At 34.8% G+C, this 27,942-nt stretch overlaps 1 protein-coding gene across 1 annotated transcript in view; it reads right to left on the bottom strand.

Moving 5' to 3' along the window:
• LOC114339927 (E3 ubiquitin-protein ligase SMURF2) overlaps positions 1 to 27,942 on the bottom strand; it is a 135,513-nt gene that overhangs the window by 66,144 nt on the left and 41,427 nt on the right. The window contains exons 4-8 of the mRNA XM_028290612.2: positions 25,225 to 25,588; positions 19,421 to 19,941; positions 18,103 to 18,272; positions 12,346 to 12,518; positions 6,226 to 6,483 (exon numbers count right to left, since the gene is read on the bottom strand). Coding sequence (XP_028146413.1) covers positions 6,226 to 6,483; positions 12,346 to 12,518; positions 18,103 to 18,272; positions 19,421 to 19,941; positions 25,225 to 25,588 — 1,486 coding nt within the window. The remainder of the gene's footprint in view (positions 1 to 6,225; positions 6,484 to 12,345; positions 12,519 to 18,102; positions 18,273 to 19,420; positions 19,942 to 25,224; positions 25,589 to 27,942) is intronic.

The following is a 27,942-nucleotide window of genomic DNA, read 5'->3' as shown; positions in this document are numbered from 1 at the left end:
ATCTTGGAACGCGTTTTTGCTACCTGTTGATCGCTACTGTTTCCTCTTAAGTTGTTTTCTTATATTTTTCGGTCGGAGAGTATCACGTATTTCTGAAGACGGGTATGATCTGAGGTGCTCAGGACTGGATTTTCCATTGAATTTTATGGCTGCATATTTTCTTTTTAAATTCGAATGTTTCGTTTTTTGACTAGTGGCTTCTACGTTGGGTGTATATTTAAGGCGTTATCTCTAATCGTAAACTTCCTTATGCTTCTAATTATCTCTATTCTATTTTGTGACCTGTGATATCTTGAATCTATAAATAAAGTCATTAAGTTGCTTATTCCTTAGACTAGTTTGTTTTAAGGCCATCGGTATATAATTCGCAAATATTTTACGACTATCCCTACTTTTTCTGTCTTTACACAAATTACGTGTAGTAAAATTCACACTGGTAGGGATATGTAAACATTACTAGAATGTCATTCTACTTGACAATGTCATCATTAACTTTAAAGAGACGGCTTTTGAATGTTCTTGGATAACTTTTATTTGTATAATTGCAAATTATTAATTCAGTTAATAAATGTGATAATTTTTTCCCTAACTATGTATTCAGTGATTGTAATAATTTATATGTACAACAAAAACTAATACTCAATCGAGAAAAGAGGAAAGTATTTTTAATAATATATGGTTACTATGGAACGCTTACAATTTTGAACATATTTAACAAAAAAATACTTGGATCACAGAATATATCCTGATGTATTCTCTGCTTGGATCTTCCATAAATAATAAACAATAAATAACTTTTTATTAAGTTCACGTCTTAAATCAATTATTTATCAAATACACTTTCAATATTATTTAATCAACAACTCAAAATATTCCCGATGCCATGTCAAATATTTAAAACTGTCACTGTCTTGTCATCATATTCTATTTGACTCTGTGCGTTGTATGACAAAGATAGCGAATGTTCGATATGGAAAATATCACCACGGACATAGTGTCCATTTTTTTCGAATCCTGAAAAAACTAATAAATATTTTTAAAAAATTTAAACGCAGAATGAAAGACTAAATTATTATCGAGGGCCGAGAGTCCCTTAGAATAAATAAAAAGTTTATTTTGAATCAGATACTTGAAATTAAAAATTATACTACATTTTCTCTTAGTTTTTCAGCCTTTAATTTATTAAAATAAACAATATAGAAGTTTTCAGGGACTTTCGGCCCTCGGTAAGAACGTAATCTTTCATTCTGCGTTTAAATTTTTCAAAAATACTTATTAGTTTTCTCAGGATTCGAAAAAAATGAATCCCCGTTTGAATAGCATTGCAGCCGAAAATACGTACCCATCCCCTTAAACAAGGAGAATAATTTCCTGTAGCTGGCTGAATACCATTAATCACAAAAAGTTTAATATTACTAAATATTTTTTTATGTTTGTATAATTTGGTGGAGAGTCGTCAGTTTGTTTGTCCTATATATTTTTGGATATAAGTCCGGCGATTTCACTTCTGGATTTTTTAATAATAAGGTATCCTCTGTATTCTATATAATTCCTTTATACGCCCAACAATGATTCTAGATTACACAGTTACATCAGTTTAAAATGTCAATATTTAAATTAATAATTAAACCTCTGTCTGGGGGGGGGGGGCATGGTTTGAAATCAACATTTCAAGCACATATTTGTTAATTTTTTTTAAACTGTGGTAGAATTATTTTTTTTTAATTATTAAATAAACATATTCAGTACAATTCAAAGAACATTAAAAAAATTCAAGGCAAAATATTGAAAAACAAGCCAACGCATGGTGAAAATTAACCGGTAAAATAAAAAAATGGAAATATTAAAAAAAAATTCAAGGCAAAATATTTAAAAATAAGCCAAAGGTGAAAATTTAACGGTAAAATAAAAAAATGGATTTTGCGGTGGACATCAGAACTGGACATTCAAAAAGATTTTATTCGCTTACGAGTTTCTCGAGGCTTATAACGCTATCGAGTTTTTTTAGTTTTAACAATTTTTGAGTTTTTGGTATCACTTAGAAGTCAAAACAACGAAATTTTTGTAAAAAAAAGATGAAAATTAACATATTTATTGTTAAACAAAAATAAACATAAAATAAAAAATATCTCGACAGGGTTACATCACGAAATGTCTTAAGAAAATGTATGCAAAATTTCGGGTGGATCGGTCACGTAGTTTTTGTGTTACAATGTCCACTGCTTTTGAAAAAAACAGTTTTGAGAAAAACGTGTTGAAAATTTGACAGCTTTTATTTTCAATTTCTTTTTTGGCTGTCAAATCGTCTCACTACACTCAGCCCGCTGACGCTAAGCTGCTGCAAAGCGAGTCGAAGGTATGGAGTATGGATATTCAACATGCTTTGTTTCTGGTAATTTTACTTCGATAAATCTGAAATTTTCAGAGTATTCTTGAAGCTATGTACTTCATTTAAAATAATAAAAAATCCAAAAATTCAAAATTTTCAAGCCATGCCCCCCTTAAGGCTGTTTTATCAGTTGAAGCACATTGCAATTTGAAATGGTCGTATCACTTACTTTCCTAGACTGCTTACGTCAGACACACGTGACTACTTGAAATTGATTTGAAGTAGGGAGTGCGACCGACAATTCGATCTTTACTCAGTGGCGCCGGCGGACAAATATTTTAATGACAACAAAATGCATTATTCTCCATTCAAATTAGTTTTGTCGGGATTACCTTTTTAGATTGATTTTATCGTAGATAATATTTTAAAAAGAATTATCACATTTTTGTCACATAGTTTGGCCTAGGCCAAACTAGTTTATCCTGATATAATAAAGATTCACACTTCAGAATAAACTAGTACGGCCTTCTTCTTTTTCTTCTTCTTCTTCTTGTAGTGCCTACCCGTTTCGGATGTTGGCGGGCATCATGGCAATCTCTACTTTTCACACTGCTGCTCTGAAAAGATTTGTAGTGGTTGTGTTGAACCACGTACGTAGATTTTTCAGCCAGGAAATCCTTCGCCTAGTACGGCCTAACCTACACTAATTTAGCCGAGTCGAAAGTAATTTGACGAACATGTAAGGACTTTTACATGCGGGGAATTCCCAAATTACGTCCTTTATAATCCAAGGATGGTACTAAAAGTGAGAAATTTGACCTAGGCTGTCTGTCCGTCGGTCCGTCCGACCGCGAATATAACTGCTCCGTCACTATACTAGGTAGAATGACAAATAAGGTGTCAAATGAAAGCTTATAATCCAAGGATGGTACTAAAGGTGAGAAATTTGAGCTAGGCTGTTTGTCCGTCGGTCCGTCCGACCGCGAAAATAACTGCTCCGTCACTATACCAGGTAGAATGAAAAATGAGGTGTCAAATAAATGCTTATAATCCAAAGATGTTATTAAAGGTGAGAAATCTTAGCGAGGCTGTCTGTCCGTCTTTCCGTCCGATCGCGAATGTAATTTTTCAGTCAATATACCAGATATAATGACAAATGAGGTGTCAAATGAAAGCTTATAATCCAAGGCTGGTACTAAAGGTGAGAAAGGACCCCGCAGAAACCTTATGGGAAATGGCTCTCTGTCAAATGCTCCGATACTTTTCTGGTAATCCTTGATATGTAGAACAAAAGACTTCATGGGCGCGTAGCTCCAAAAAATTATAGTTCTGAGATATAAGCCTCTGAAGTTATAGGTACAGTGAGGACGTTTGAGTTGAAATAAATTCATTTTCTCGAGAATGGGAGACTCTGGAGATAAATTACAAATCAGCTCGATTTTTATTTTTAAATAATAATTTTTTGGCGTATATATCATACTAGTGACGTCATCCATCTGGGCGTGATGACGCAATCGGTGATTTTTTTTAATAGGAATAGGGGTCGTGTGATAGCTCATTTGAAAGGTAATTCAATTCTCTATTCACTAATGTAAACATTAACATAATTATTTATACAGGTTGGCCAAAACTTTTTTTTAATTAAATTAACTGAGACAAAAAGAAGAATGTATATAATTTATTTATTTCGAAATCCATTTTACTGCTGTCAGAAAACAGAAATAAATGTTAATTTGAAAAATAAACATTGCCTTTCTCTTAAGAAAGAACTTGTACTTTTAAATAATAGTGTAAATAAACGATTCCATGCTTCCAATCCAGTAGCTTGTGGAACCGTATTCAGTAATGATATGAACCGTTATATCAACCGTGATCTTCTTCTTTCTTGTATGTAGGGTTAAAAGCCTGTTTCTTCTTCAATATTAGCCTCCTAAATTGTTTGAATTATCGCACCATCTTTTTTTTGGCCTGCAAATACTTCTTCGTCCATTTGGTGACTTATCTCGTGCTATTCATACTATCCTATCCTTTGCCATTCTACTAATGCGTTCATTCCACTCCTGTTTCCGTTTTGTCGCCCATCCATTTATGTCTTCTACCTTATGTTTTCGCTTCTCTCCCTATCCAACAGACTTTTCCCTGATATTCGTCGAAGTATTTTCATCTCTGTTGTTTCTAGTAGTCGTCTCGTTTTAGATGTGTCAGGTCTTGTCTCCGCTGTGTATGTCAATATAGGTCTAATTGCTGCTTTATAGATTCTTGCTTTTGTGTCTTGTCTTAGGTGTGTGTTCTTCTAGATTGTGTCATTAAACGCCGCTTTACTTGCGTTTAAGCTTTCTTGTCTAACTTCTTCTTCAACATCTCCGTAACTAGTTATATCTATTCCCAGATATCTAAACCTTGCTTCCTCCTTTATTATTTTCCCATCAATTTCGACTTTACATCGTAGTGGGTGTTTAGATGTTGTCATACCTACATTTGTTTTTTTCTGCTGATATTATCACAGTGTATGTGTTGGCTGTTGTATTGAAGATGTGTGTTAATCTTTGGAGATAGTCTTCTGTCTCTGCGATTACCTACTGACAATTAATTGAAAGTTGGAAAAAATCTTAAGTAACAAGTTTATGTTTAAAATTCTCTGTATATAAACTTACGTGCATAGAAATACGCCCACTTAAAAATTTGGTCATTTTTGATGTCTCGTATTTTTTAAACCTGTTGGCCGATTTAAGTGATTTTTTTAATATGTTGTAGCCTGATTCTTTAAAAATACCGCTGTAATAATGTTGCAAAACAGGTAAATTTTCATTTCAGAATATTCTAGCATTTATAAAAATACTGAAATTAAGCCCTACTATAGCCTCAGGTTTTCTTAACATTCTGTTATTTGATTCATTCGCTTATGTTGGGTAATAAAAAAGTTAGGTACTTTAACAACTAGACATGTTTTTCATCAATACAGGGTGTTTATAAATAAGTATGACAAACTTTAAGGGGTAATTCTGCATGAAAAAATAATGACAGCTTGCTTTATAAACGTATGTCCGCAAATGTTTGGTTTCCAAGATACGGGATGTTATTTTTTCTTACAAACTGACGATTTATTTATTGCTCTAAAACCAGTTGAGATATGCAAATGAAATTTGGTAGGTTTTAAGAGATAGTTATTGCGGATTTTTTGACATACAATTAAGAATTTTATATTCACCATTAGCGTGCATACGGGTAATATGATCGGTCATATTATCGGCCATATTATGTGCGCCAATGGTGAATATTAAATTTTTAATTGTATGTCAAAAAATGTGCAATAACTACGTCTTAAAACCCACCAAATTTCATTTGCATATCTCAACCGGATTTAAATCAATACATAAATCGTCAGTTTGTAAGAAAAATTTCAACATCCCGTATCTCGGAAATGAAGCGTTTGCGAACATACGTTTATAAACAAAACTGTCATTACTTTTTCATACAAAATTACCCCTTAAAGTTTGCCATACTTATTTAAAAACACCCTGTATTGAACATGTCTAGTTGTTAAAGTATCTAACTTTTTTATTATCCAACATAAGCGACTGAATCAAAAAAGATAATGTTTAGGAAACCTGAGGCTATAGTTGGGTTTTAATTTCAGTGTTTTATAAATGCTAGAATATTCCACAGGATGATGCGAACTTCGAAAAAAAAAAGTTTGATTCGTACACCCGGTATACAATGAAAATTTACCTGTTTAGCAACAATATTATTACAGCGGTATTGTTAAAGAATCAGGCTATAACATATTAAAAAAATCACATAAATCGGTCAACAGGTTTAAAAAATACAAGACATCAAAAATGACCAAATTTTTAAGTGGGCGGATTTCTATGCACGTAAGTTTAGTAGTTATTTACCTGTAACTCTCCTCGAAAACTTCATTTCTTGACACTTCCAGTCGACAATGTCCACTTTGTGGTTGTAGAGCATTTAGTTCTGCTCTCAGAACTTTCAGCTTGGCCACGAGATCTCGCCTATACTTTGGTAGGTGTTCCGACTCGTTCAGAAGGCTCTGAGGTAGATCTTCGTTCCTAATCTGTTCTGGCCTTATTCTGGGGGACACTGGGTCTGGATTTGAGTGATGTGAAGATGACTGTCCGTCTGGTTCAGTGGTACTGAAAAAAAAAAAATTATATGTTTTAACGATTAAAAGATACAAAAATGTATAAAAAAATTGGATATAAAAATTCTTGCGACGTCACGTAATTTTGAGTGATAGAATAGTCCAGAGTAATAAGGGTTTTCTCGGGACACTCAAAGATCCAGGTAGCTGACTACTTTTTTAGTTATTGTAGACCTATAGGAAGAAAACCTACCTGTTTCCTGGCTAGAGTTCGCGTCCGCTTTTTAATTATTAACAATTTAGTGCAAAAATCGCGATTTTTTCGATTTTTGCACTCCATTCAAAAGCTAAATAGTTGACATAAAATTACAAAATTCAGTTTTTTAGAACATTGAAAAACCTTCAAAATGCCGATTTTTGAAAGTTTAAAAGTTAATTTGTTGCTACGCAAACTGCAAAATAAGTGAAAATCGTTATTTCTTAATAACTTTTACTAAAACTACCTTAGAACTTTAGTGTTTCATCCAAAGTTGGGTATTGGCGTACTTAACAAACCTTCAAAATTTGAGACCGATCCATTAATTAGTTTAAGAGTTATTCTATTTGTTTATCCCAGAGACCTTTATTTTGCAATAAGATAAGACAGAAAATAATGAAGATATGGCAAATCTGAGTATGCCAAATGAAAGTAGAAGAGTGATAGTATCAAAAGGTATTAAAAAAAGATAAAAAAAAATAATTAACATAGTCAAAAATCCTAATGCCAAATTTTTGAAATTTTATAGTTTATAAACATTTAGAATAACTTTAAGAATGTTGTCCGTAGAAACAGTCTTTTTATATATTCGAAAAGATAGTATTTTAACACGAATTTTCAAATAAAAAAAATTTAGCCTGGGTTCATTTGGGACAAAGTTAGCCATATGTTTTTTTTTTAATTCACAGCTAATTTGTTTATAATAATTAAGGAATCTCATTAATGCCATTTTAAAGAATGGGATTTGTATTTTTTCTTAAAAAATTTGCACAAACATTGTACCTTCACAGCACCCTCTACGATTTTTCAAAAATGTAGTTCAAACGATTACTAGGGGGAACCTACAAATCCACCGAGTTAAAATACCGAAAAAGCAATTTCAAACGAATATAACTTTCTGTATCTCCGGATCTACTCAATGGATTTTGATCTTTCTTTTTTTAATTTGTATGTAATTTCTACGTACATTACAAATATGCAATTTGTTTATAAATTTATTAATTAATAAACAGTCTAATTTGTTTAAACAATTCTTGAAAAAATATTTTTTTACAAAAATCTATTTTTTACAAACATCGATTTTTTTAATCATAGTATCATTAATGATCATAGAAAAAGTTAAAGTACACTTTAATAAATAAATGATTTTTATTAGATAATTATTTATTAAAGTATACCTTAACTTCTTCTATGATTAATAACGATAGTATGATTAAAATCATGGATTTTTGGGAAAAAATTATTTTTTCAAAAATTGTTTAAACAAATTAGATTATTTATTAATTAATAAATGTCTAGACAAATTGCATATTTGTAATGTACAGAAAAATTACATACATATTAAAAAAAGAACGATCGAAATATATTCAGTAGATCCCGAGATATAGAAAATGATAGTAGTTTAAGTTGCCTTTTTTAGTTTTTGGACTCGTGCATTTGTCGGCTCCCAGCTCCCCCTTCACTTATCACGACTAGTCACCAATTGAACTACATTTTTAAAAATTCATGTAGAATACCAGCTTTTCTAATATGTAATAGCTATTTGTATAACAAGGGAGGAAAGTGCTACTTTTCCTCCCGAGAATGAAGTTTACTGCCCGACGCGTAGCGGAGGGCAGTAATCATTCAAGGGAAGAAAAGGCACTTTACTCCCATGTTATACATATGGTTTTTCCACCTTCCTCGAATAACAAGTAATTTTTTCATTTTTACTTAATTTATTTATGTAACTAACCAACAAAATGTATTAGAACTAAAACTAACAAGTAGGTACAATATAACTGTCAACTGTCAAATATAAGTCAAATTATTAATGTAAACATTGTTAAATTAGAATAACAATTTACTGTTTTTTATCATTCTGTTATTTATTCATTTAATTATTCATTTAAACGTTAAAATGTATAGATACTTACGTAATAGAAAATAGATATTGTACAGGGCGTCAATAAGTTATACTTCATGAATGAAATACCATTACGTCACTTTTACTTTTCCTCCCTAGGGAGGAAAAGTACAACTTTGTTCCCTACAATCAGGTCCGGAAAAGTATACTTTCGGCAGAGGTAGGTGGAAAAATGATTTTTTCTAAGGACAATAATTTTAAAGGTATTCTAAATGTTTATAAACTACAAAATTTCACAAATTTGGCATTAGGATTTTTAACTATATTAGATAATTTTTTATCTTTTTTAGTTCATTTTGATAGCATCAGTTTTCTACTTTGATTTGGCATACGCAGAATTGCCCTATCTTCATTATTTTCTGTCTTATGTTATTGCAAAATAAATGTCTCTGGGATAAACAATTAGAATAACTCTTAAACTAATTAATGGATCGGTCTCAAATTTTGAGGGTTTGTTAAGTACCCCAATACCCAACTTTGTGTGAAACACTAAAGTTCTAAAGTAATTTTAGTAAAAGTTATTAACAAATAACGATTTTCACTTATTTTGCAGTTTGCGTAGCAACAAATTAACTTTTTAACTTTCAAAAATCGGCATTTTGAAGGTTTTTCAATGTTCTAAAAAACTGAATTTTGTAATTTTATGTCAACTATTTAGCTTTTGAATGAAGTGCAAAAAATCGCTACTTTTGCATTAAATTGTTAATAATTAAAAAACGGACGCGAACTCTAGGCAGGAAACAGGTAGGTTTTCTTCCTATAGGTCTACAATAACTAAAAAAGTAGTCAGCTACCTGGATCTTTGAGTGTCCCGAACATGGTCTATTTCTAGCTTATTACCCTGGAGTAGAAGGGTCACAGTATAATGCTAAAGAATCAGTAGGGTCACTTCGCGAAAATCCTTTGTTCTTTAGGTTCCATTTTGGTGACGAAGCATCAAAAATTTTAATCCTTCGTGCAGATGAATGACAACTAACGGCATCCTACGTTTGCCATGATTGGTCGTTATCGCCGCGCATTCAAAATTTTGTATCAGGAGTGGATTGCAAAATTGGAACCGTCAAAATCCGAGAGTGGATTAACCGATTTGTTATCATTAAATTGTGGAAGGGTATTTAAAAGTTATCGTGTAAGTTATATATGACCGACGTGGCCTCGCGTTAAAAATGTTCGTTAGTCATATCTATCTGACATAGCCCCTCCCTCCATAGAAACTTTTTTGGGGTGGCGCCCATAAAACTTTTTGAGAAAGGCGTATAGCTGGCAATGTGTTAAAGCCATCAATATAATATGTGATTTAATATCTAAAGCATAGCACTAACAAAAAAGGCTAAGAAATAAAATAAAAGGTATTCCATTTTTATTCAGTTGCAATCCGAAGGCAAAGCTGTCTTATGTTTCACTTACAACATGGAGCGCAAACCAGCACTCTAAATCGATGATTTTCGACTCTAATTGGAGACACCATCAGAGAGACGTAGGTTTGCTGCTCTCTGCACAAAGTGACAAAACTATGAAAGCTAATTAGCGTCATCTGGCAACTGAAATGCAAAGTTTTCAACCTAATAGAAACATTAAGAATATTGAAAAATATTGATATTTTCTAATTCCTAAAAGATATTTAATTGATTTCCTAAAAGATATTCCTAAAAGATATTTAATTGAAAACTTATTGGTCCATTTTCCTGGTAACACCTCCATGGCTTCTAAAAATTGCAAGCCAGATGGATGCTGAAGCGAAGAAGGCAAGAGGGAATTCAAAATTCAGAATTTGTCTTCTTCGCTTCAGCATCCATCTGGCTTGCAATTTTTAGAAGCCATGGAGGTGTTACCAGGAAAATGGACCAATAAGTTTTCAATTAAATATCTTTTAGGAATAATACCAGTTATAGCCCAGTCGGGATAGCATTTGACCTTGCATTACGAGCTGCCCCAAACTTTATTTTTCTAATCTTCTAAACTAGGGGGGGGGGGGGTCAATACTAGTATAAATTTAAAATCTCGTCTGAATTTGACCGTTGCGTTAGCCGCCATCTTGATATTTTAAACGAGAACCGTTTTTGTTCAATATCTCCGCCATTTTCAACTTTTCGACAAAAAGTGTACAAACTGAAATTGTTGAAAATGCGATTTTCTATAATTTTGTTTATTATAATTGTTTTCGTGCGGTGGATATTTTCCGAGTTATGGGGAAAAATAGTGACAGTTAAAGCATAATTATTGATTTATTGAATTATCTCGTTTATTATTAGTTTTACAACAAATTTGAACCTATACAAAAATGAACAGAATTAAATTTTGTACAATTTTGATCTCTTTTTTATATCAATTGTTTTTGCTCAATATCTCCGCCATTTTCAACTTTCCGACAAAAAGTGTAAGGACTGAAATTGTTGCAATTACGATTTGCTACAATTTTTTCGAGAGAACCAGTGGCGGGTCTACGAATATTCCCCCCAACAGGGTCCGAAATTAAAAAAAAAAATTGTTGAAATATTAAAATATGTTAGCTGACATGAAACTTAATTATCGACACACAAATTCAACCGATCAAACCCGCCAGTTAATAAAACTAAGTGAACTTAATGCATATAAGTTATTATTTATGTCTTTTATGTACTTAGTTTGGTTGGTGTTTCATTGGAAGTTTCAAAAATTGATTAAATTATAATTCTCTTTATTTTTGTTTATGCACAATTATGTTGTAAACTTAATAATAAATGAGACAATTCAATAATTATGCTTCCCCTCCGCTTCCACTATTTTCCCCCTTAACTCGGAGAATATTGATCGCATAAAAAAATTGTGAAAAAGAAATTGTAGGAAATTGCGTCTCCAACAATTTTAGTTCCTATCTTTTTTGTCTAAAAGTTGAAAATGGCGGAGATATTAAGCAACAACGGTTCTCCATTAAAATCAATATTGCGGCTAATGCAACGGCAGAATTCAGTCGAGATTTTAAATTTACACTACTATTGATCTCCCCTAAAGGATAGAATTATAAAATTTGGGGCATCTCAGAAACAATATTCAATTTAGTAATTATGCTCCCCCACCGCTTTTTACTATTTTCCCACTTAACTCGGAAAATATCAACCGCATGAAAAAAATTGTTATATTAACTTTAGCAAAAAATGAAAGATGTTAAAATTGTGTAGAATTTAATTCTCTCTATTTTTGTATAGGGGCAATTTTTGTGGTAAAACTAATAATAAACGAGATAATTCAATAATTATGCTCTAACTGTCACTATTTTCCGCCATAACTCGGAAAATATCGACGGCACGAAAAAATTGTAAGAATAGAAATAATAGAAAATCACATTTTCAACAATTTTGGTTGTTATACTTTTTGTCGGTAAGTTGAAAATGGCGGAGATTTGAGCAAAAACGGTTTTCGTTTAAAATCAAGATGGCGTCTAATGCAACAGCGCAATTTAGTCGAGATTTTAAATTTACACTACTATTGACCCCCCCCCCCTAAAGATTAGAAAACTAAAATTTGGGGCAGTTTCTAATGCAAGGTTAGACCTGTTATTCGTCTAACCCGACTGGACTATTAATAAATTTCGTTACACCGGTAATGTGGCAATTTAAAAATCACATTGGCAACTCGCTTTGAAAATTTCAAGAATTTAGAGAGCCTCTCAATCTTTCAAAATGGTCTACTGAAAAATTAGGCTATATGGTCATATCAAATTTTGCAAAAAGGCTACATATTCAACCCTTCTATTCTATTCCTTTAATACATACCTAACAGTGGCTGTGGCTGTAGTGGTGGTAGGTGTAACTGTTAAACACGTACTTGTGACGGGCTGACCAGGTGGATTACACCCATTCCTCCTAATAATGTTGCTCAAAATTTGAGAATTTAATCTAGGATCGGTAAATTGAGTTGTACGCTTGTTGTGATCGACGAAATATATCTAAAAAAGTAAAAAATACTGTGAACTAAACAACACTATTTCTATATGGATAATACAGGGTGTCTCATAATGGATTTAAGATTTTAATTTATTCTGGCGCCGGCCCTGCGCTAAGTAGGAATTAGCTGACGGTGTATATAGGTTGAGCGAGCATGCAGATTTCAGTTGCGATGGCAGGATGCACAGTGGCCAGCAGAGCAACGGGCGTTTATGCTTGAATCGTTCTTTAAGTCGAACGATTCTTACACTATGGCGCATCGACGTTTTTGTGAACATTTCAATATCAGACGTTTAGCCGTTGCACCGTCAGCAGCTTTAGTGAATAATTGGGTGAAAAGATTCCGAGCAACAGCTTCCGTTATGGAGAACATTATTTTTAGTGATGAAGCACATTTCCATCTTAACGGATATGTGAACAAGCACAATTGCCGACATTGGACCCAAGATAATCCGAGGCAAAAACATCAAAGACAATTACTCTCCAAAAAAGTGACCGTATGGTGTGCCATGTCCGCCTTGGGCATAATCGGGCCGTACTTTTTTGAAGATGGTGCAGGACGTACGGTTACTGTGAATAGCGCCCACTACACCACTATGAATCGTAATTTTTTACGCCAATCCTTGCGCCAGATCCCTGGCTATGATGTCAACGGAACGTGGTTTCAACAAGATGGCGCCACGGCACATACTGCAGCAATGTCAATCAACGCAGTGACAGAACTGTTTTCTGGCACGGTTATTTCCATTAACGGAGATATTCCGTTTCCTCCACGATCTCCAGATCTGGCCCCCTTAGATTTGTTTCTATGGGGTACCTAAAGAGTATCGTCTACACCGGTCCAGTACCAGAAACCATCCAGCAACTGAAACACCGCATTACCAATGCTATACGTAACATACCCGTTCAGATGTGCCAGCGAGTTTTCCGCAGCTTGCGCTCTAGGTTAAGAGCCTGCTGGGAAGAAGATATTTAAACTCCAACATTTAAACAATGTTTTGTTTAAACAATAGATCCGCATTGTTAACGTACCCAACAAGTGTATTAAAATTGTTCTAAAATTATTAGAATGTTTCTTTTTATTCCTTTAAAACCTTAAATCCATTATGAGACACCCTGTATAAAAAAAGTTACAATATTTCAGTCATGTAATGAGACACCCAGACAGATATAATCTTCTACACCTCATAATACAGGGCAAGACCGCCGGAAGAAGAGGCACAGGCCGAAGAAGAGTATCCTGGTTCCGAAATCGTCCAGAGAGAGACATCCGGTAATCTGTTTCTAGCTGCTGTAGACAAAGTTATTATTGACAATATGATCGCCAACGTTCGAAAGAAGAACAAATTGAAGCAGGAACTCAGTGGGGAAACGGTCCCATATGCAGGGAGACATTTTTTTTTTTTTAACATCCAACGTTTATTGCAATCTGTCTAATCACAAACAATAAGCAATACATATAATTATTGAAAAATAACACAGATGGAAGCCGCCCAGTGGCGAGCACCCAGTAAGACATATAACATTATAATTTTAAAATAAAACAACAATTACTTGGAACATAATACATAGATAAAATTTAGTATAGTGGACAGTTCAGACAATAAAAATATGATTATTAAAAGTCTAAGGAACATGAATAAAAATACGAAAGAAGTTTAAAAAATCACTAAAACTAAAACATGATTATTTCACTGCACTATGACACTGCACTCTGTTGTTGCTCTGATGTCCAGATGTACTAGAGGTCCAAAGGGTCAGGTCTTTTTAATCGTCTTTCATGAGAAATGTTGAGCAGGTCCGTGGCGAGTGAATTTGGATGGCAGGATAGTCTGGTTTTATATCTAGAATTTACAGCAGATATTGCTTCGCTAACTGTTGGTAGCTGTAGGTCGTGGTGCAATCTCTGGTTCGTAACATACCAAGGGGCATTGCAGATCTGGCGCAACACTTTTGATTGGAACCTTTGAAGTTTTTGAATGTTGGTATTACTTGCTGTTCCCCATATTTGTGCTGCATATAGCCACACCGGTTTTAAAATACATTTATAAATCATAATTTTGTTCTCCAGACTAAGATTTGATTTCCTACTCATGTACCAATACATTTTCCTGTAGATTAGGCCGAGTTGAAGACGTTTCTTCCAGATGTGGGTGCCCCAATTAAGTTTACTATCTAAATGAATTCCCAGGTATTTTACGGCGGTATTGACTGGTAGTGGAGTGTTATTTATAGAAACCGGAGGCGCGACACCTTTTTTTAAAGTAAATGTTATTTGTGTGGATTTTAAACTGTTGACTTGTACTCGCCACAATTTAAGCCAGCTCTCTAGTTTAGTCAGATGATTTTGCAATACCTCGGATGCTTCTGTTGCTATAGGATTTGAAGCCATTATAGCTGTGTCATCCGCATATGTAGCAATTGTTGTATTAATGGTGGTTGGAAGATCCGATGTGTATATTAAGTAGAGTGTTGGTCCTAATATGCTTCCTTGTGGAACTCCAGAACATATTGGAAACAGGTTAGTAATTTCCCCTCCTCTTTTGACTTGAAAAAATCTATCTGTCAGATAGGATCTTAATAGTGAACTTACGGGATAAGGAAATATGGATTTAATCTTGGAGATAAGACCTACATGCCAAACTTTGTCGAATGCCTGTGAGACATCTAGGAATGCAGCTGTACAGTAATTTTTGTGTTCGAGCGAATTTCTGATAGTTTTTACTACCCTATGAATTTGCTCGATGGTACCATGTTGTTTCCTAAAGCCAAACTGATAATTAGGTAAAACATTGTTGCTGTCTAATGTAGGCTCTAGTCTTCTCAGGAAAAGCCGCTCGAACACTTTGGATATAATAGGCAACAAGCTTATTGGACGATATGAAGATACTTCCGCGTGATCCTTATTAGGTTTTGGGATTAGAACAATTTGTGCTACTTTCCATTGAAGTGGAAAGTAACCTGTTTTTAATATTGAATTAAATATATAAGTAATCAGGCTTACACCTTCGTTGGGTAGATTTTTCAGTACCAAACTAGATATTATATCATACCCAGGTGACTTCTTATTCTCCAGATTATCAATTACTTCTTCTACTTCAGATTTCTTGAAAATTTTAATAGGCAGAGCCATTTGATATGGTGCGTTTATGACTTCATGAATATCTTCTTCTTCTTCAGCTGAGACTTCCCTCTGATGCGGTTGAAATACCTCGCATAAATGATTTGCGAAAGTATAAGCTTTATCTTTGTCAGTTTTAGCCCATGTGCCATTTGGTTTCCTGATTGGCATATTCATTTGTTCGTTGTCTTTAAGTTTTTTTGTTAGTTTCCACAGAGAATAATTTGTATCATCTGAAGGTGAGAGGTTCTTTAAATAATTGTTGATTCCATTGTCTTTATGTTGGATCAAGTTTCTTTTGAGTAATCTGCAAGCTCTATTAAAATTTGTTTTATCTTCTGGGTGCCTAGTGAGACTATCTGTTTCTAGCTGCTGTAGACAAAGTTATTATTGACAATATGATCGCCAACGTTCGAAAGAAGAACAAATTGAAGCGGGAACTCAGTGGGGAAACGGTCCCATATGCAGCGAGACATGTAGTCACTTATAAATGTTTAAATTGTGAAAATTATTGTAAAAATGCATAAAACACCTTAAAAAAATCATGATAATTCTCATAGAAAACGAAGTCCGCCAGAAGAATCCCATCGGAAATTTTTCGCAATCCTTTCTTGAATTTTATGAGAGATTTTCGTAGGTCCCATACACAAAATTTAATAGTAACGGAGTTAGTGAGAAGAGGAGCCCAAATTTGAAGACAGATGAGCGAAAAAGACTATATTTGATTCCTTTTTGTAAACTTTAAAATAAATTAATGTTGTTTAATATGATCAAAATTTAACCCTCACGCACAAGTTGTAGTCCATGTGACTAACAACTTCAGTGAGAAACTGGGTTTATTTATTATGTTATTAGTTGCTACAAATAAACTCTATTGTGGGAGTTATTTTGTCAGTTCTTCTATCAGGCGCGCCCCCCTGCGAATGGGGGATGCTTTCTGGGTATTCGTAGCGCCAATACCCAGAGAGTAGCAGGGATACTTGCCGTGGAACAAAAACTGACACCTAGCAGTAGATATAAAATGCACACCCATGAGAATGGAGATTAATAATTTATGTTTAGGATCGCTGCCTGGGGATTACCAGGGCACGTCTGGCCCTTCTTCTTCATGTACCATGTCCTTTCAGAACGTTGGTTACCATCATAGCTATCTTAATTTTATTCACTGCCACCCTAAATAGCATGCTTGTATCAACACCATACCAATCTCGCAAGTTCTTCAACCATGAGGTTCTTCTTCGTCCTGGACTGCGTTTGCCTGCTATTTTTCCTTGCATGATATTTTGTAGCAACATATATTTGGGACCTCTCATTACATGTCCGAAATACTCCAGCTTTCTTTGCTTGATGCTTTTTATGATCTCAGTGTCTTGCTGAGACGTTGTAGTATTGTGGAGTTTCGAATCTTCTCCGCCCAGGAAACTTTTAAAATTCTTCTATAGCACCACATTTCGAAAACCTCAAGGCGATTTAGATCGATTTTATTCACAGTCCAGGACTCGACACCATAAAGTAAGACCGAGAACACGTCTGGCCCACAAGTTGTAATCCATGTGACAAACAACTTCAGTGAGAAACTGGGTTTATTTATTATCTATGTTATTAGTTGCTACAAATAAACTCTATTATTATTATTAGATAATGCACCCGCTCACAAGAACTTTATGACAGTGCTAAAAATTCATGAGTTAGGCTTCGAATTGCTTTGTGATCCACCTTATTCTTCTGATTTGGTCCCCTCCGATTATTATAGGTTTCGAAATCTTAAGAGATGGCTCGTAAATAAAAATTCAGTCCGAACGAAGAGATAATTGACGAAACAAACGCCTATTTTGTAAATCTTGTAAAATCATAATATTCAACGGCATAAATATGTTGGAAAATCACTGGAATTGTTGTATTGTTCTAAAAGGAAACTAAATCAAACAAAATAAAAGAATTTTCTGACAAAATATGTTTTACCAATAACATGTTTTCATTTCAAAGGTTACTATCAGATCGCCTAATACATTATGTCAGTCTGAGTATGAATTTGTAAATATCTACACATATCCGATAATATACTTTTAATATGCGATAACATGTTGATGTTTACAAATTTCAAATACTGATATCAGAAAGTGTGTTGTTTTCGAGCCATAGACCATAGCTACTAGCCCAGTCGGGATAGCATTTTTAGCCTTGCATTACGAGCTGCCCCAAATTTTATTTTTCTAATCTTTAGAAATTTCAATAGAAACTTTCAATCTCGACTGCATTCCGCTGTTGCGTTAGCCGCCATCTTGATTTTAAACGAGAACCTAAATATTAGAAAAATAAAATTTGAGGCAGCTCCTAATGCAAGGTTAGGCCTGTTATTCGTCTATCCCGACTGGACTATACATACATTTCAGCTATAGAATGTTTTTCTGAAAAATTCATTTTGCACACTATATTTAATTTTAGACTTTTAATATGTTACTTACCCGCCCGGAACTGGTTTGTCTCATTTCCCAACCTGGCGGTAAAGGTCCTAAATGATCCAAATCGAGACTAAGTGGTGTTAAATCTTTGGGTATTCGAGGATCATGCCACGTGGATACACCCGTTGGTATATGAAAAAAGTAAACTTGTCCTTGTTGAGTTGTTCGTAATTCTAAAATAAAATATTTTTTTGTTGAATACAGTTTGGTAGAAAATTCTGTTATAAATTAAACTAGAGTCTGTAGACTATGATTATAAGGGTAATATTATATAAAAAGATTCTAAAACTATTTTCTAGTTGTAATATTATACAGTGCGCTGGAATAAATGTTACCCCCCCCCCTCATTAACTTATTTATTTTTTGCACATAAGCAAAACGCTCGGACAGGTCGATTTTTAAAATAACCATAGTATATAATAGCATCAATGTTTAGAACATTACGCGATCCCTCTTCAGGTGACAGGCATAACTTAAATTTTTTTAAATGGGAAAGTACATCATGTAACACCTCATTTAAAAGCTTTTGAAATACTGATTACAAAAACGTATAATACTTTAATCCTTTTTGCGAGCGTAGGCGCAAAATTTCGGTCGAACTCTTTTTAAACCATTCATTTTTTTTTCAAATCCTAAGAAAACTAATAAGTATTCTTGAAAAATTTAAACGCACAATGAATTATTACAGTATTCTCGATGGTCGAAAGTCCCTGAGAACTTCTATGTTTATTTTAATAAGTCACAGGGGCGAAAAAAGGAGAAAATTTAGTCTGATTTTTAATTTCAAATATATCATTCAAAAGAAACTTTTTGTTTATTCTAAGGGATTGTCAACCCTCGGTAATACTGTAATCTTTCATTCTGCGTTTAAATTTTTCAAAAATACTTATTAGTTTTCTCAGGATTTGAAAAAAATGAATGGTTTAAAAAGAGTTCGACCGAAATTTTGCGCCTACGTTCTCAAAAAGGATTAAAGTATTATACATTTTTGTAATCAGTATTTCAAAAGCTTTTAAATGAGGTGTGACATGATGTACTTTTCCATTTAAAAAAATCAAAGTTATGCCTGTCACCTGAAAAGGGATCGCGTAAAGTTCGAAACATTGATGCTATAATGATTACTATGATTATTTTAAATATATGATGCTACTATGATTATTTTAAAAATCGACCTGTCCGAGCGTTTTGCTTATGTGCTAAAAATGAATAAGTTAATAAGGGGGGGGGGGGGGTAACACTTATTCCATCGCACTGTATAAATGATACATATAAAACATAGAAATATAGTTCGGACATTACATGCCATAAACTTTTGACTTACCATAACCTGGAGGCAAATCCATCTTTACCCCAGCCACAGCCCCATTTTGATTAGTATTACTAGGTGATGCAACTACATTAATTGAATTCCTATTTCTACCTTGTCTTCTCCTGCTGCTTCCGTCCCTTCTCTCCCCTTCGTTACTAGGCCTTGGCCTCCTTTCCCTCGTTGTGACCCTCTGTTGAGGACTACCAACTACACCCCCTCCATTATTTGTCACAGTTACCAGCGTGTTACTCGTTGTGACAGGTACTGCCGGTGCATTACAGCTAATATTATTAGGCGCCGGTACTACAGCTGTAGATGTAGGAGAAACTGTTGGGAAACTTAGTTGCGAGGGAGTAGCTGCTGATGTGGTAGGTATCGCCCTCAATGGCGGTGCTTGTTCTTTCTGGGGGCTAACGACGGGAGAGGTGCTCGAGCACGGTGTCACTGGTGATTGTAATGTATCTATAGTGGTAGTTGTTGTTATTGTGGGTGTACTAGTTGTCGGTGAGTTGTTATTTACTAGTTCAACATTTCTACAAACAAATATTTGATGATTAGTTTTAAAACAATAAAAACATGAAATAATAAAATATATATTAAGTTTACCAAAGTCTTGGGGAAAGAAATGAACGAGGCGATAGATTAATAGAGTTCTGTGGCCAAAGAAAATTGTCTGTAATGAATACCTACTTCCAACACCACCCACGAAGACTCTACACTTGGAAATCCCCGGGCGACGGAACAAGAAATCAGATAGATTTCATAATGATCAATTCAAGGTGGAAGTCCTCAGTTACTAACGCAAAAACTTATCCAGGTGCAGATTGTGGAAGCGACCACCAACTCCTTGTAGCTGTATTCCGAATACGTTTTAGAAACAAACACAAGCCCACTCCTAGAACTCCCGGGTTTACAGAGACTGAACTTGTAACTTTCAAAGAAAGAATAAACCCAGTGTTAACTGGGACAAGTACTACCCCCATAGATGATATCGAGACTTTCTGGGGAGGTTTTAAAAGAGATATATTAGATACAGCTAAGCAAAGTCGCCAACCCATAAAAAACAACAGTCGTAAACCATGGATCAGTGACCAAACATGGAAAATTATAGAACAAAGGGCAACTTAAAGTTGACAGTTTTGATTTAAACGACTATCGAAGCTTATCAAGAGAAATCCAAAGAAATTGCCGGAAATATAAATACAAATATGTGTCATTTGCCAGGAAGTAGAAATCCACTTACATCGAAATGAAACAAGAGATCTCTTTCAGAAAGTAAAGTTACTGGCTCGGGAATTCAAACCCAGAAATTACGCTACAGAGGATGAGACAGGTAATATGGTAAGCGATATGGATCCGGTTCTGGAGACTTGGAAGAAATACTGCACAGAACTCTATAAAGCTGAAACCTCTAACACTAATCATATAACAGCACTGCAAGTCTCAACAACAACCCTAGAACCAGATATTCTAAGGTCTGAAGTCGATGAAGCCATAAAACACCTTAAAAGAAATAAATCACCTGGTTGCGATGACATCACGGCAGAACTTTTACAGAACATGGGTGAACATGGTCTCCAATTAATGTGGAGACTGTGCAATCATGTATGGAGAATCGGCAAATGGCCCAGTGATTGGTGTACCGCACTATTTACTCCCATTCATAAGAAAGGCGCAACCACAAAATGTAGTAACTACCGAAACATCTCACTAATTTCACACCCAAGTAAAATTCTGTTGAGAATCATCAAGTGTCGCATTCAGACATACCTGGATAGATAAATACCACAAGAACAGGCAGGCTTCGTGAAGGATAAAGGCACAAGGGAGCAAATTCTTAATATGCGACAATTCATTGAGAAGGCACGAGAATTCAAAATTCCGATAATCATCTGCTTTCTGGATTATCAGAAGGCATTTGACTGTGTAGACTGGACAGTTTTGTGGAAAGTTCTACATGAGATGGGGGTTCCTCATCATCTGTCAGCTCTGGTGAAAAGCCTATATGAGAACAGTGAAACCAGAATAAGAATTGAAAACCATAAGTCCGATCCTTTTAAAATAGGTAGAGGAGTCCGACAAGGATGTATTTTATCTCCAAGTCTTTTTAATTTCTATGGGGAATATATAATGAGAAAAGCACTCGACAAATGGAATGGCGGTATTTCTATCGCAGGAAAGAAGATCTCAAATCTCAGATATGCAGATGATACAACATTAATAACTTCATCCGAAGAAGAAATGGTCAGCCTGCTGCAGGTAGTGGAAGCCGAAAGCAATAGATGTGGTCTCAAGATCAATAAACAAAAAACAAAGATTATGATAGTAGATTATTCAAATTCACTTCAGACAACAGGAGCCTTAGACCAGTTTGAAGTGGTTAACGAGTTCAATTATCTAGGATCCTACATCAGTAATACAGGATCTTGTGAAACAGAAATACGTAGGAGAATAGGCATGGCCAAAAACGCTACGAGTCGATTATCGAAAATCTGGAAAGATCGCTCCTTGTCGAAGAACACCAAAATAAAATTAGTACGTTCCCATATTTAAATACGGATCCGAAACATGGACAATGAAATCGGACGACAGAAAAAGGATTGACGCCTTTGAAATGTGGTGCTGAAGAAGAATGCTTCGCATCTCATGGACGGAACACAGAACAAATCACTCAATCCTCCAAGAGCTTAATATTCAGACTCGACTTTCCTCTATTTGCCTCCCACCGTCTTAAAATGTTTCGGCCATATTGCAAGAAGAAGTGATGATAATCTTGAGAGACTTATAATTTCGGGAAACGTTGGAGGGCGCAGAAGTAGAGGTCGCTCACCTACTCGATGGACGGATCAAGTACAGAAAGCCAGTGGAAAAACATTCTCTGAATCCATGAGGGAAGCTCAGGAGAGAAGCCGATGGAAAGAGATAGTTGCTCGTATTATAGGGAATCAGGACACTCAGCAAGGAGGAAACGACTGAGGAGGAGGGAAGTTTACCAAAAGATGAGGTTACCTATTCTTTAGTTATGTGTACAAATTTGCTGGTATGAATGTTTGAAGGAAAATGAGAGGTTGAAAATCACTCTACAAGAAAATCTGTACCTGTGCAAATAAGTTGGGACAAGCTAATTCAACAATACATATAGATATAGAGAATAATAATAAAAATAGTTGAAAGACTGATAAACATATATTATTAGAGCAGCATTTAAAGTAACAGATACTCAAAAAAATAAATGGTACCACAAAAAACAGTGACAAGAAAAGAAAAAAGATTTCAGGATTCGTGAAATGAATACAAAAATTCAAAATTCTTCTTTAAGTTTCATCTTCTATGGAAGGAGGGAAATCATCATGGCTATACGGACCTTGTTGACCACCGCTCGAAATAGTTCTGCACTGCTGCATTCAAACCATCCCTCAGGTTCTTAAGCCTGGATATACAGTTTTCGTATTTTTATAGTTAACTTAATTTCCGCTTTCTTTCCTATCCTTTTAGTTACTTTCACGTTTTGCACTCCTTGAATCCATGATATTGCTAAGATTCTTCTGTGACACCAAATCTCTGAGAAAAGGCGGCCAAACTTATTCATATGCACTTGTTTTAGTGTCCACGCTTTTAAGCCGTAAAAGAGTAAAGAACACGTAACACCTAAGAATTATTAGGCGGTATTCTAACCTTATATCCCGGCAACATAGAAACTATTCATATGCACTTGTTTTAGTGTCCACGCTTTTAAGCCGTAAAAGAGTAAAGAACACGTAACACCTAAGAATTATTAGGCGGTATTCTAACCTTATATCCCGGCAACATAGAAACTGTTTAAGTTAAATTAATGATGCAATGCTATTTCAATATAAGTTTTGATTTGTTTGGTTTAGTCTACATTTCATGTTATCCATGTTCCTAAGGATTTTTAGGTTTCCACACTCTCAAATACACTATTTAAAGTAATTAATTGAATGTTTACATCTGTTGATTTAGTCATAATCATGCAATTAGTTTTCTTCAAATTCATCTTCAGACATCCTCTAAGGGGAAAATTGACTCATCCCAGATACCTACGGTATCAAAAGGATTGAGCTCTGGTGGGACTCTTTCCGTGTTATCGAGCCCTAGGTGACTTGGTATGCAGGTGTGTCTCAAAAAATTTTCGTGCACATCTGGCCATTGCGAGTAGTACAACTTTCTGCATGGGCTTGTAAAGATGTTCATTTAGACCCAGCCTTTTTATGCTTTCGATGGGGTTTTTCGGAATGACTCCAGTAGTAGACATAATAATAGGTATCGTCTGGGTACTTTGAATTCTCCATTGTATGTAGATTGCATGTAGATTATTGTTGTTAGGTATCGCCACATCAAGTAGTGTTGTTTGTCTTGTTAATTTATTAACTAGTACGAGATCTGGTCTATTATGTGCCACTGTTTGGTCTGTGAGCACAGTGCGGTCCTAGTATAGCTTGTAGTTGCCATTCTCAAGCATACTCTCAAGGACGTATTGATAATATGGGAGATGGTCCGTTTGGAGAAGTCCCAGCTTGGTAGCTATCTCTTTATGAAGGATTTTTCCCACTGCGTCATGCCGTTCCTTGTATTCAGTTGCAACAAATGCCTGGCAGCCCCTGTAAGATGTTAGATGGTTTCTTGGGCTTGACATCCATATCGGCAACTGTCGTTTTGAACCTGAGGGTCTTTGACGATATATTTCAGGTAATTTCTGGTTCATATAACCTGATCCTGAATGGCCAGTAATGAACCCTCCGTTTCAGGGAACATCTTTCCTGATGTACAACCAATAGTTCGATGCTGTATTGTCGACATATAGGTCTGGATCCCGCGTATGAAAAAAAAGTTGATTAATAGCAAGCTGAAAATTTGTTAATAGCTTAAGGGTGTCTAGTCTTATAAACTTTGATATATGGGAACACTGGAACAAGGGCAGTTTTAATTGTGGAACTGGTTAAAAATTTGGAACGGTCAGACCACGAAAACGGCACATTTATTTTGTCCGACAGAATAGACTTAAACTCTCCGAACAGAGCTCTCATGCAAAAATCAGACTGCTATTATCACCTGTCATTTGACATATTCTACATGTTCCACTCATTAAAACGCCCATTTGGTGATAAATAGCAGTCTGATTTTTGCATGAGAGTTTAATCTCTGTTCGGAGAGTTTAAGTCTGTTCTGTCGGACAAAATACATGTGCCGTTTTCGTGGTCTGACCGTTCCAAATTTTTAGCCTGTTCCACAATTAAAACTTCCCCTGTTCCAGTGTTCCCATATATCAAAGTTTGTCCGACTAGACACCCTTAAGCTATTAACAAATTTTCAGCTTGCTATTAATCAACTTTTTTTTTCATACGCGGGATCCAGACCTAATAGTCTTTATTATTATTTATTAAATTATAGGGAAATCATTATTATTATCCGTCATTATTACTGTATCGTCGCAAACTGTAAGTTATGGAAAATTTATCCATAAATAGATATACTCTCTATTGAAACTGAGAGCGTTTCTTTAAATAGCTGTCCAATGTAAACATTGAAGAGTACAGCTTACAACCCTGATGGACCCTCTGTATTTGATATCTCGGGTTTTCTGGTTGTCAACTTGGCAGTTTAATTCCAATATAGATTAGATATAATAATAAGATAAATAGCCGAAATACGATCGTAAACATCAATAATAGAGAAAACAGAAAAGATATTAAACTGGAAAAGCTTCTTTGCAAAAATAAGAAAAAAAAACGACAGAACATTGTGAACAAATCCATACACCAACACTTTATATAAAAATAATGTACATAAGTACTGACCTATTAGTTTCCACATTATTATTATCGACATTAACATTTGAATTATTGTTGTTTATTCTAGGCCTGTTTGTTCTCAATTTTCCATTGCTTTGTGGTCGAATCCATTGTGTCGACTTTGTGATGTGGTTGACATAGTATAAACGGCCGGTTGGAGTTCTCCTCTCTTCCCAACCAGGTGGCAGCTCTGCTGTAGTATTAGAATTAGAATTTTCATGGTCTGTGGGTCCTCTAAGATCGCCTAGAGGACCCACAATTGCCAGTGGGGTTCCCCCACAAGGTCCATCTCTGGAAAGTAACGATATGATTATTTGGCCTTTCACTGGTTCATCTTCTGCATTTGCTTTTCCGAGATCCAGACATTGATCTAAAAAATAAACCAAATCATAGTACACAATATATTTATCTTGCCTTTTTTTAAGAATGAAGATAAAAATAAGATATGGTTGAATGCTCTAATATTAGTCGAAGCAATAAAGCACTGAACCTCCGAAAAAAAAACGACAAGACGGATCTTAATATTTCTTTTTGCATTCGATTCGTGAAAGCGCCAGGAAACTTTGTGACCCCCTAGCCATGACATAATATTGAAAAACTGCATACAAAAAATGCATTCTTAAAGTACATCTCAAACAGACAATAAAAAAAATTCAGAACTCGTCAATTATCGACGAAAATGAGTTCAATTTTGTTACTCGGGGGGTTTTTGGGGTCGCTAAAAACGAATATGACGTAAGTGATCTGCGGAGTACCTGATGCCCAGGGTACCTACTGTTTACCTCGTCTTGTGGAGTTTTCGGCAAATTTAAAAAATTAATCAAAAATCATTACTTGGGGGGTTTTCGGGGTCGCTAACGACGAATATGACATCGGAAGTGATCTCCGGAGTACCTGGTGCCCAGGATACCTACTGTTTATCTCTTGACTATTGATTTTTGACTAATTTTTTAATGAATTTGCCGAAAACTCCCGAAGACGATGTAAACAGTAGGTACCCTGGGTACCAGGTACTCCGGAGATCACTTCCGATGTCATATTCGTCGTCAGCAACCCAAAAATCCACGGGTCATGATTTTTGACTGTTTTAATGAATTTGCCGAAAACTCCAGAAGACTAGGTAAACCTACCCTGGGCACCAGGTACTCCGGAGGTCACTTCCGATGTCATATTCGTCATTAGCGACCCCAAACCCCCCCCCCCAATACTGATTTTTGACTAATTTTTTAATAAACTTTTTGCCGAAACCTCCCTAAGACGAGGTAAACAGTAGGTACCCTGGGCACCAGTTACTCCGGAGATCACTTATATCATATTCGGTTTCAGCGACCCCAAAAACCCCGAGTAACAAAATTGAACTCATTGCCGCCGATAATTATTGACGAGTTCTGAATTTTTTTTATTGTCTGTTTGAGATGCACTTTAAGAATGTATTTTGTGTATTAGTACAGTAAAACCTCGATATAACGGACCAATTGGGGGGACGGGTTATCCGTTAAAGCCGAAAGTCCGTTATACAAAAATACGTTTAAAATTAATCAAAAACTTTTTTTTGAAAGTTTTGTTTGCACTTTTGAAGTTTGCTGTTTTTTATACTATTATTAGAAATATGTCCGCATTATGCTATAATAAAAATTTTATTGAAATTCTTTGTAAAATACAGAGACGTTTCAATTTTTTTCACATTTGAGCGGATTTTTTTCTCCGTTATATCCGAAGTCCGTTAAATAGAGGTCCGTTATATCGAGGTTTTACTTTACGTTCTTTAACGGTAAAATATTGCAAAACCTCTAGATTTTAAAGAACCGCTTGGATTGACATGAAATTTGGCATACACATAGCTAACAAGTCAAAGAAAAAAAGTGATATTGTGCCGATATGTGCTTTTCCCCCGGGGGGTGGTTTTCACTAAGTCAATACTTTTCGAGTTATTTGCCAGTGAATATTTTCATTTTTTCAACAAAATAACCACGCTTTTAGACGATTTTTCGCAAATAACTCAAATAGTAAGTACTTTGTCGAAAAAACGTTCTTAGCAAAAATATAGCCTGTAAAAATTTTAACAAAATGGTGTATATATCACGTCTTTATACCTAGTAGAAGCAGAGTTATAGCTAATTAAAAATAGGTTCATATTCGTCAAATTCTAAATGGAATATTTTAACGTGAAATAACCAAAAATGAAGCACCTTTCGGGGAAAACTCATTACAACTTATTTAAAGTGTTTAAAAAAGCTTCATTTTTGTTTTAAAAAAAAAATTATAGCATCAAAAGTAAACAAGTTACGCTCAAAATAAAGTTAGTCCCTTTTTTTTGGTAAAAAAATCGGGAAAATCACCCCCTAATTAGTATCTCAAATGAACTTAATCGTTACGACTTCACAAGTTTCTTGACTCGTGTATGTATTGTTTATATGCTTTGTAAGTTTCATCGGTTCAAAGTCCTTATTTTTGAAAGGGCTGTAGTTAAAAGGGGTTGAACGAGTCACTGATCACGAATGTATGCAAATTTAGAAACACCAAATCTTAATCAATTTTTGTCTAACAGAAAAACAAAGAAATACATGATATTCAGAAAAGCAATAACAATTTTCAAGTTATTTTGAAAGGAAGCATATTTTTCAAAATTAAAATTTTTTAAAATTTTACATTAAAACCAAATTTTTTCAAAAATAAGCACTTTGAATCGATGAAACTTACAGATCATATAAACACAACATAAGT

This window comes from Diabrotica virgifera, chromosome 3, assembly GCF_917563875.1.
Source record: "Diabrotica virgifera virgifera chromosome 3, PGI_DIABVI_V3a".
Classification (NCBI taxonomy): Eukaryota; Metazoa; Arthropoda; class Insecta; order Coleoptera; family Chrysomelidae; genus Diabrotica; species Diabrotica virgifera.
Note: the sequence above shows the minus strand (reverse complement) of the source record. Positions and strands in the feature narration are given on the sequence as shown.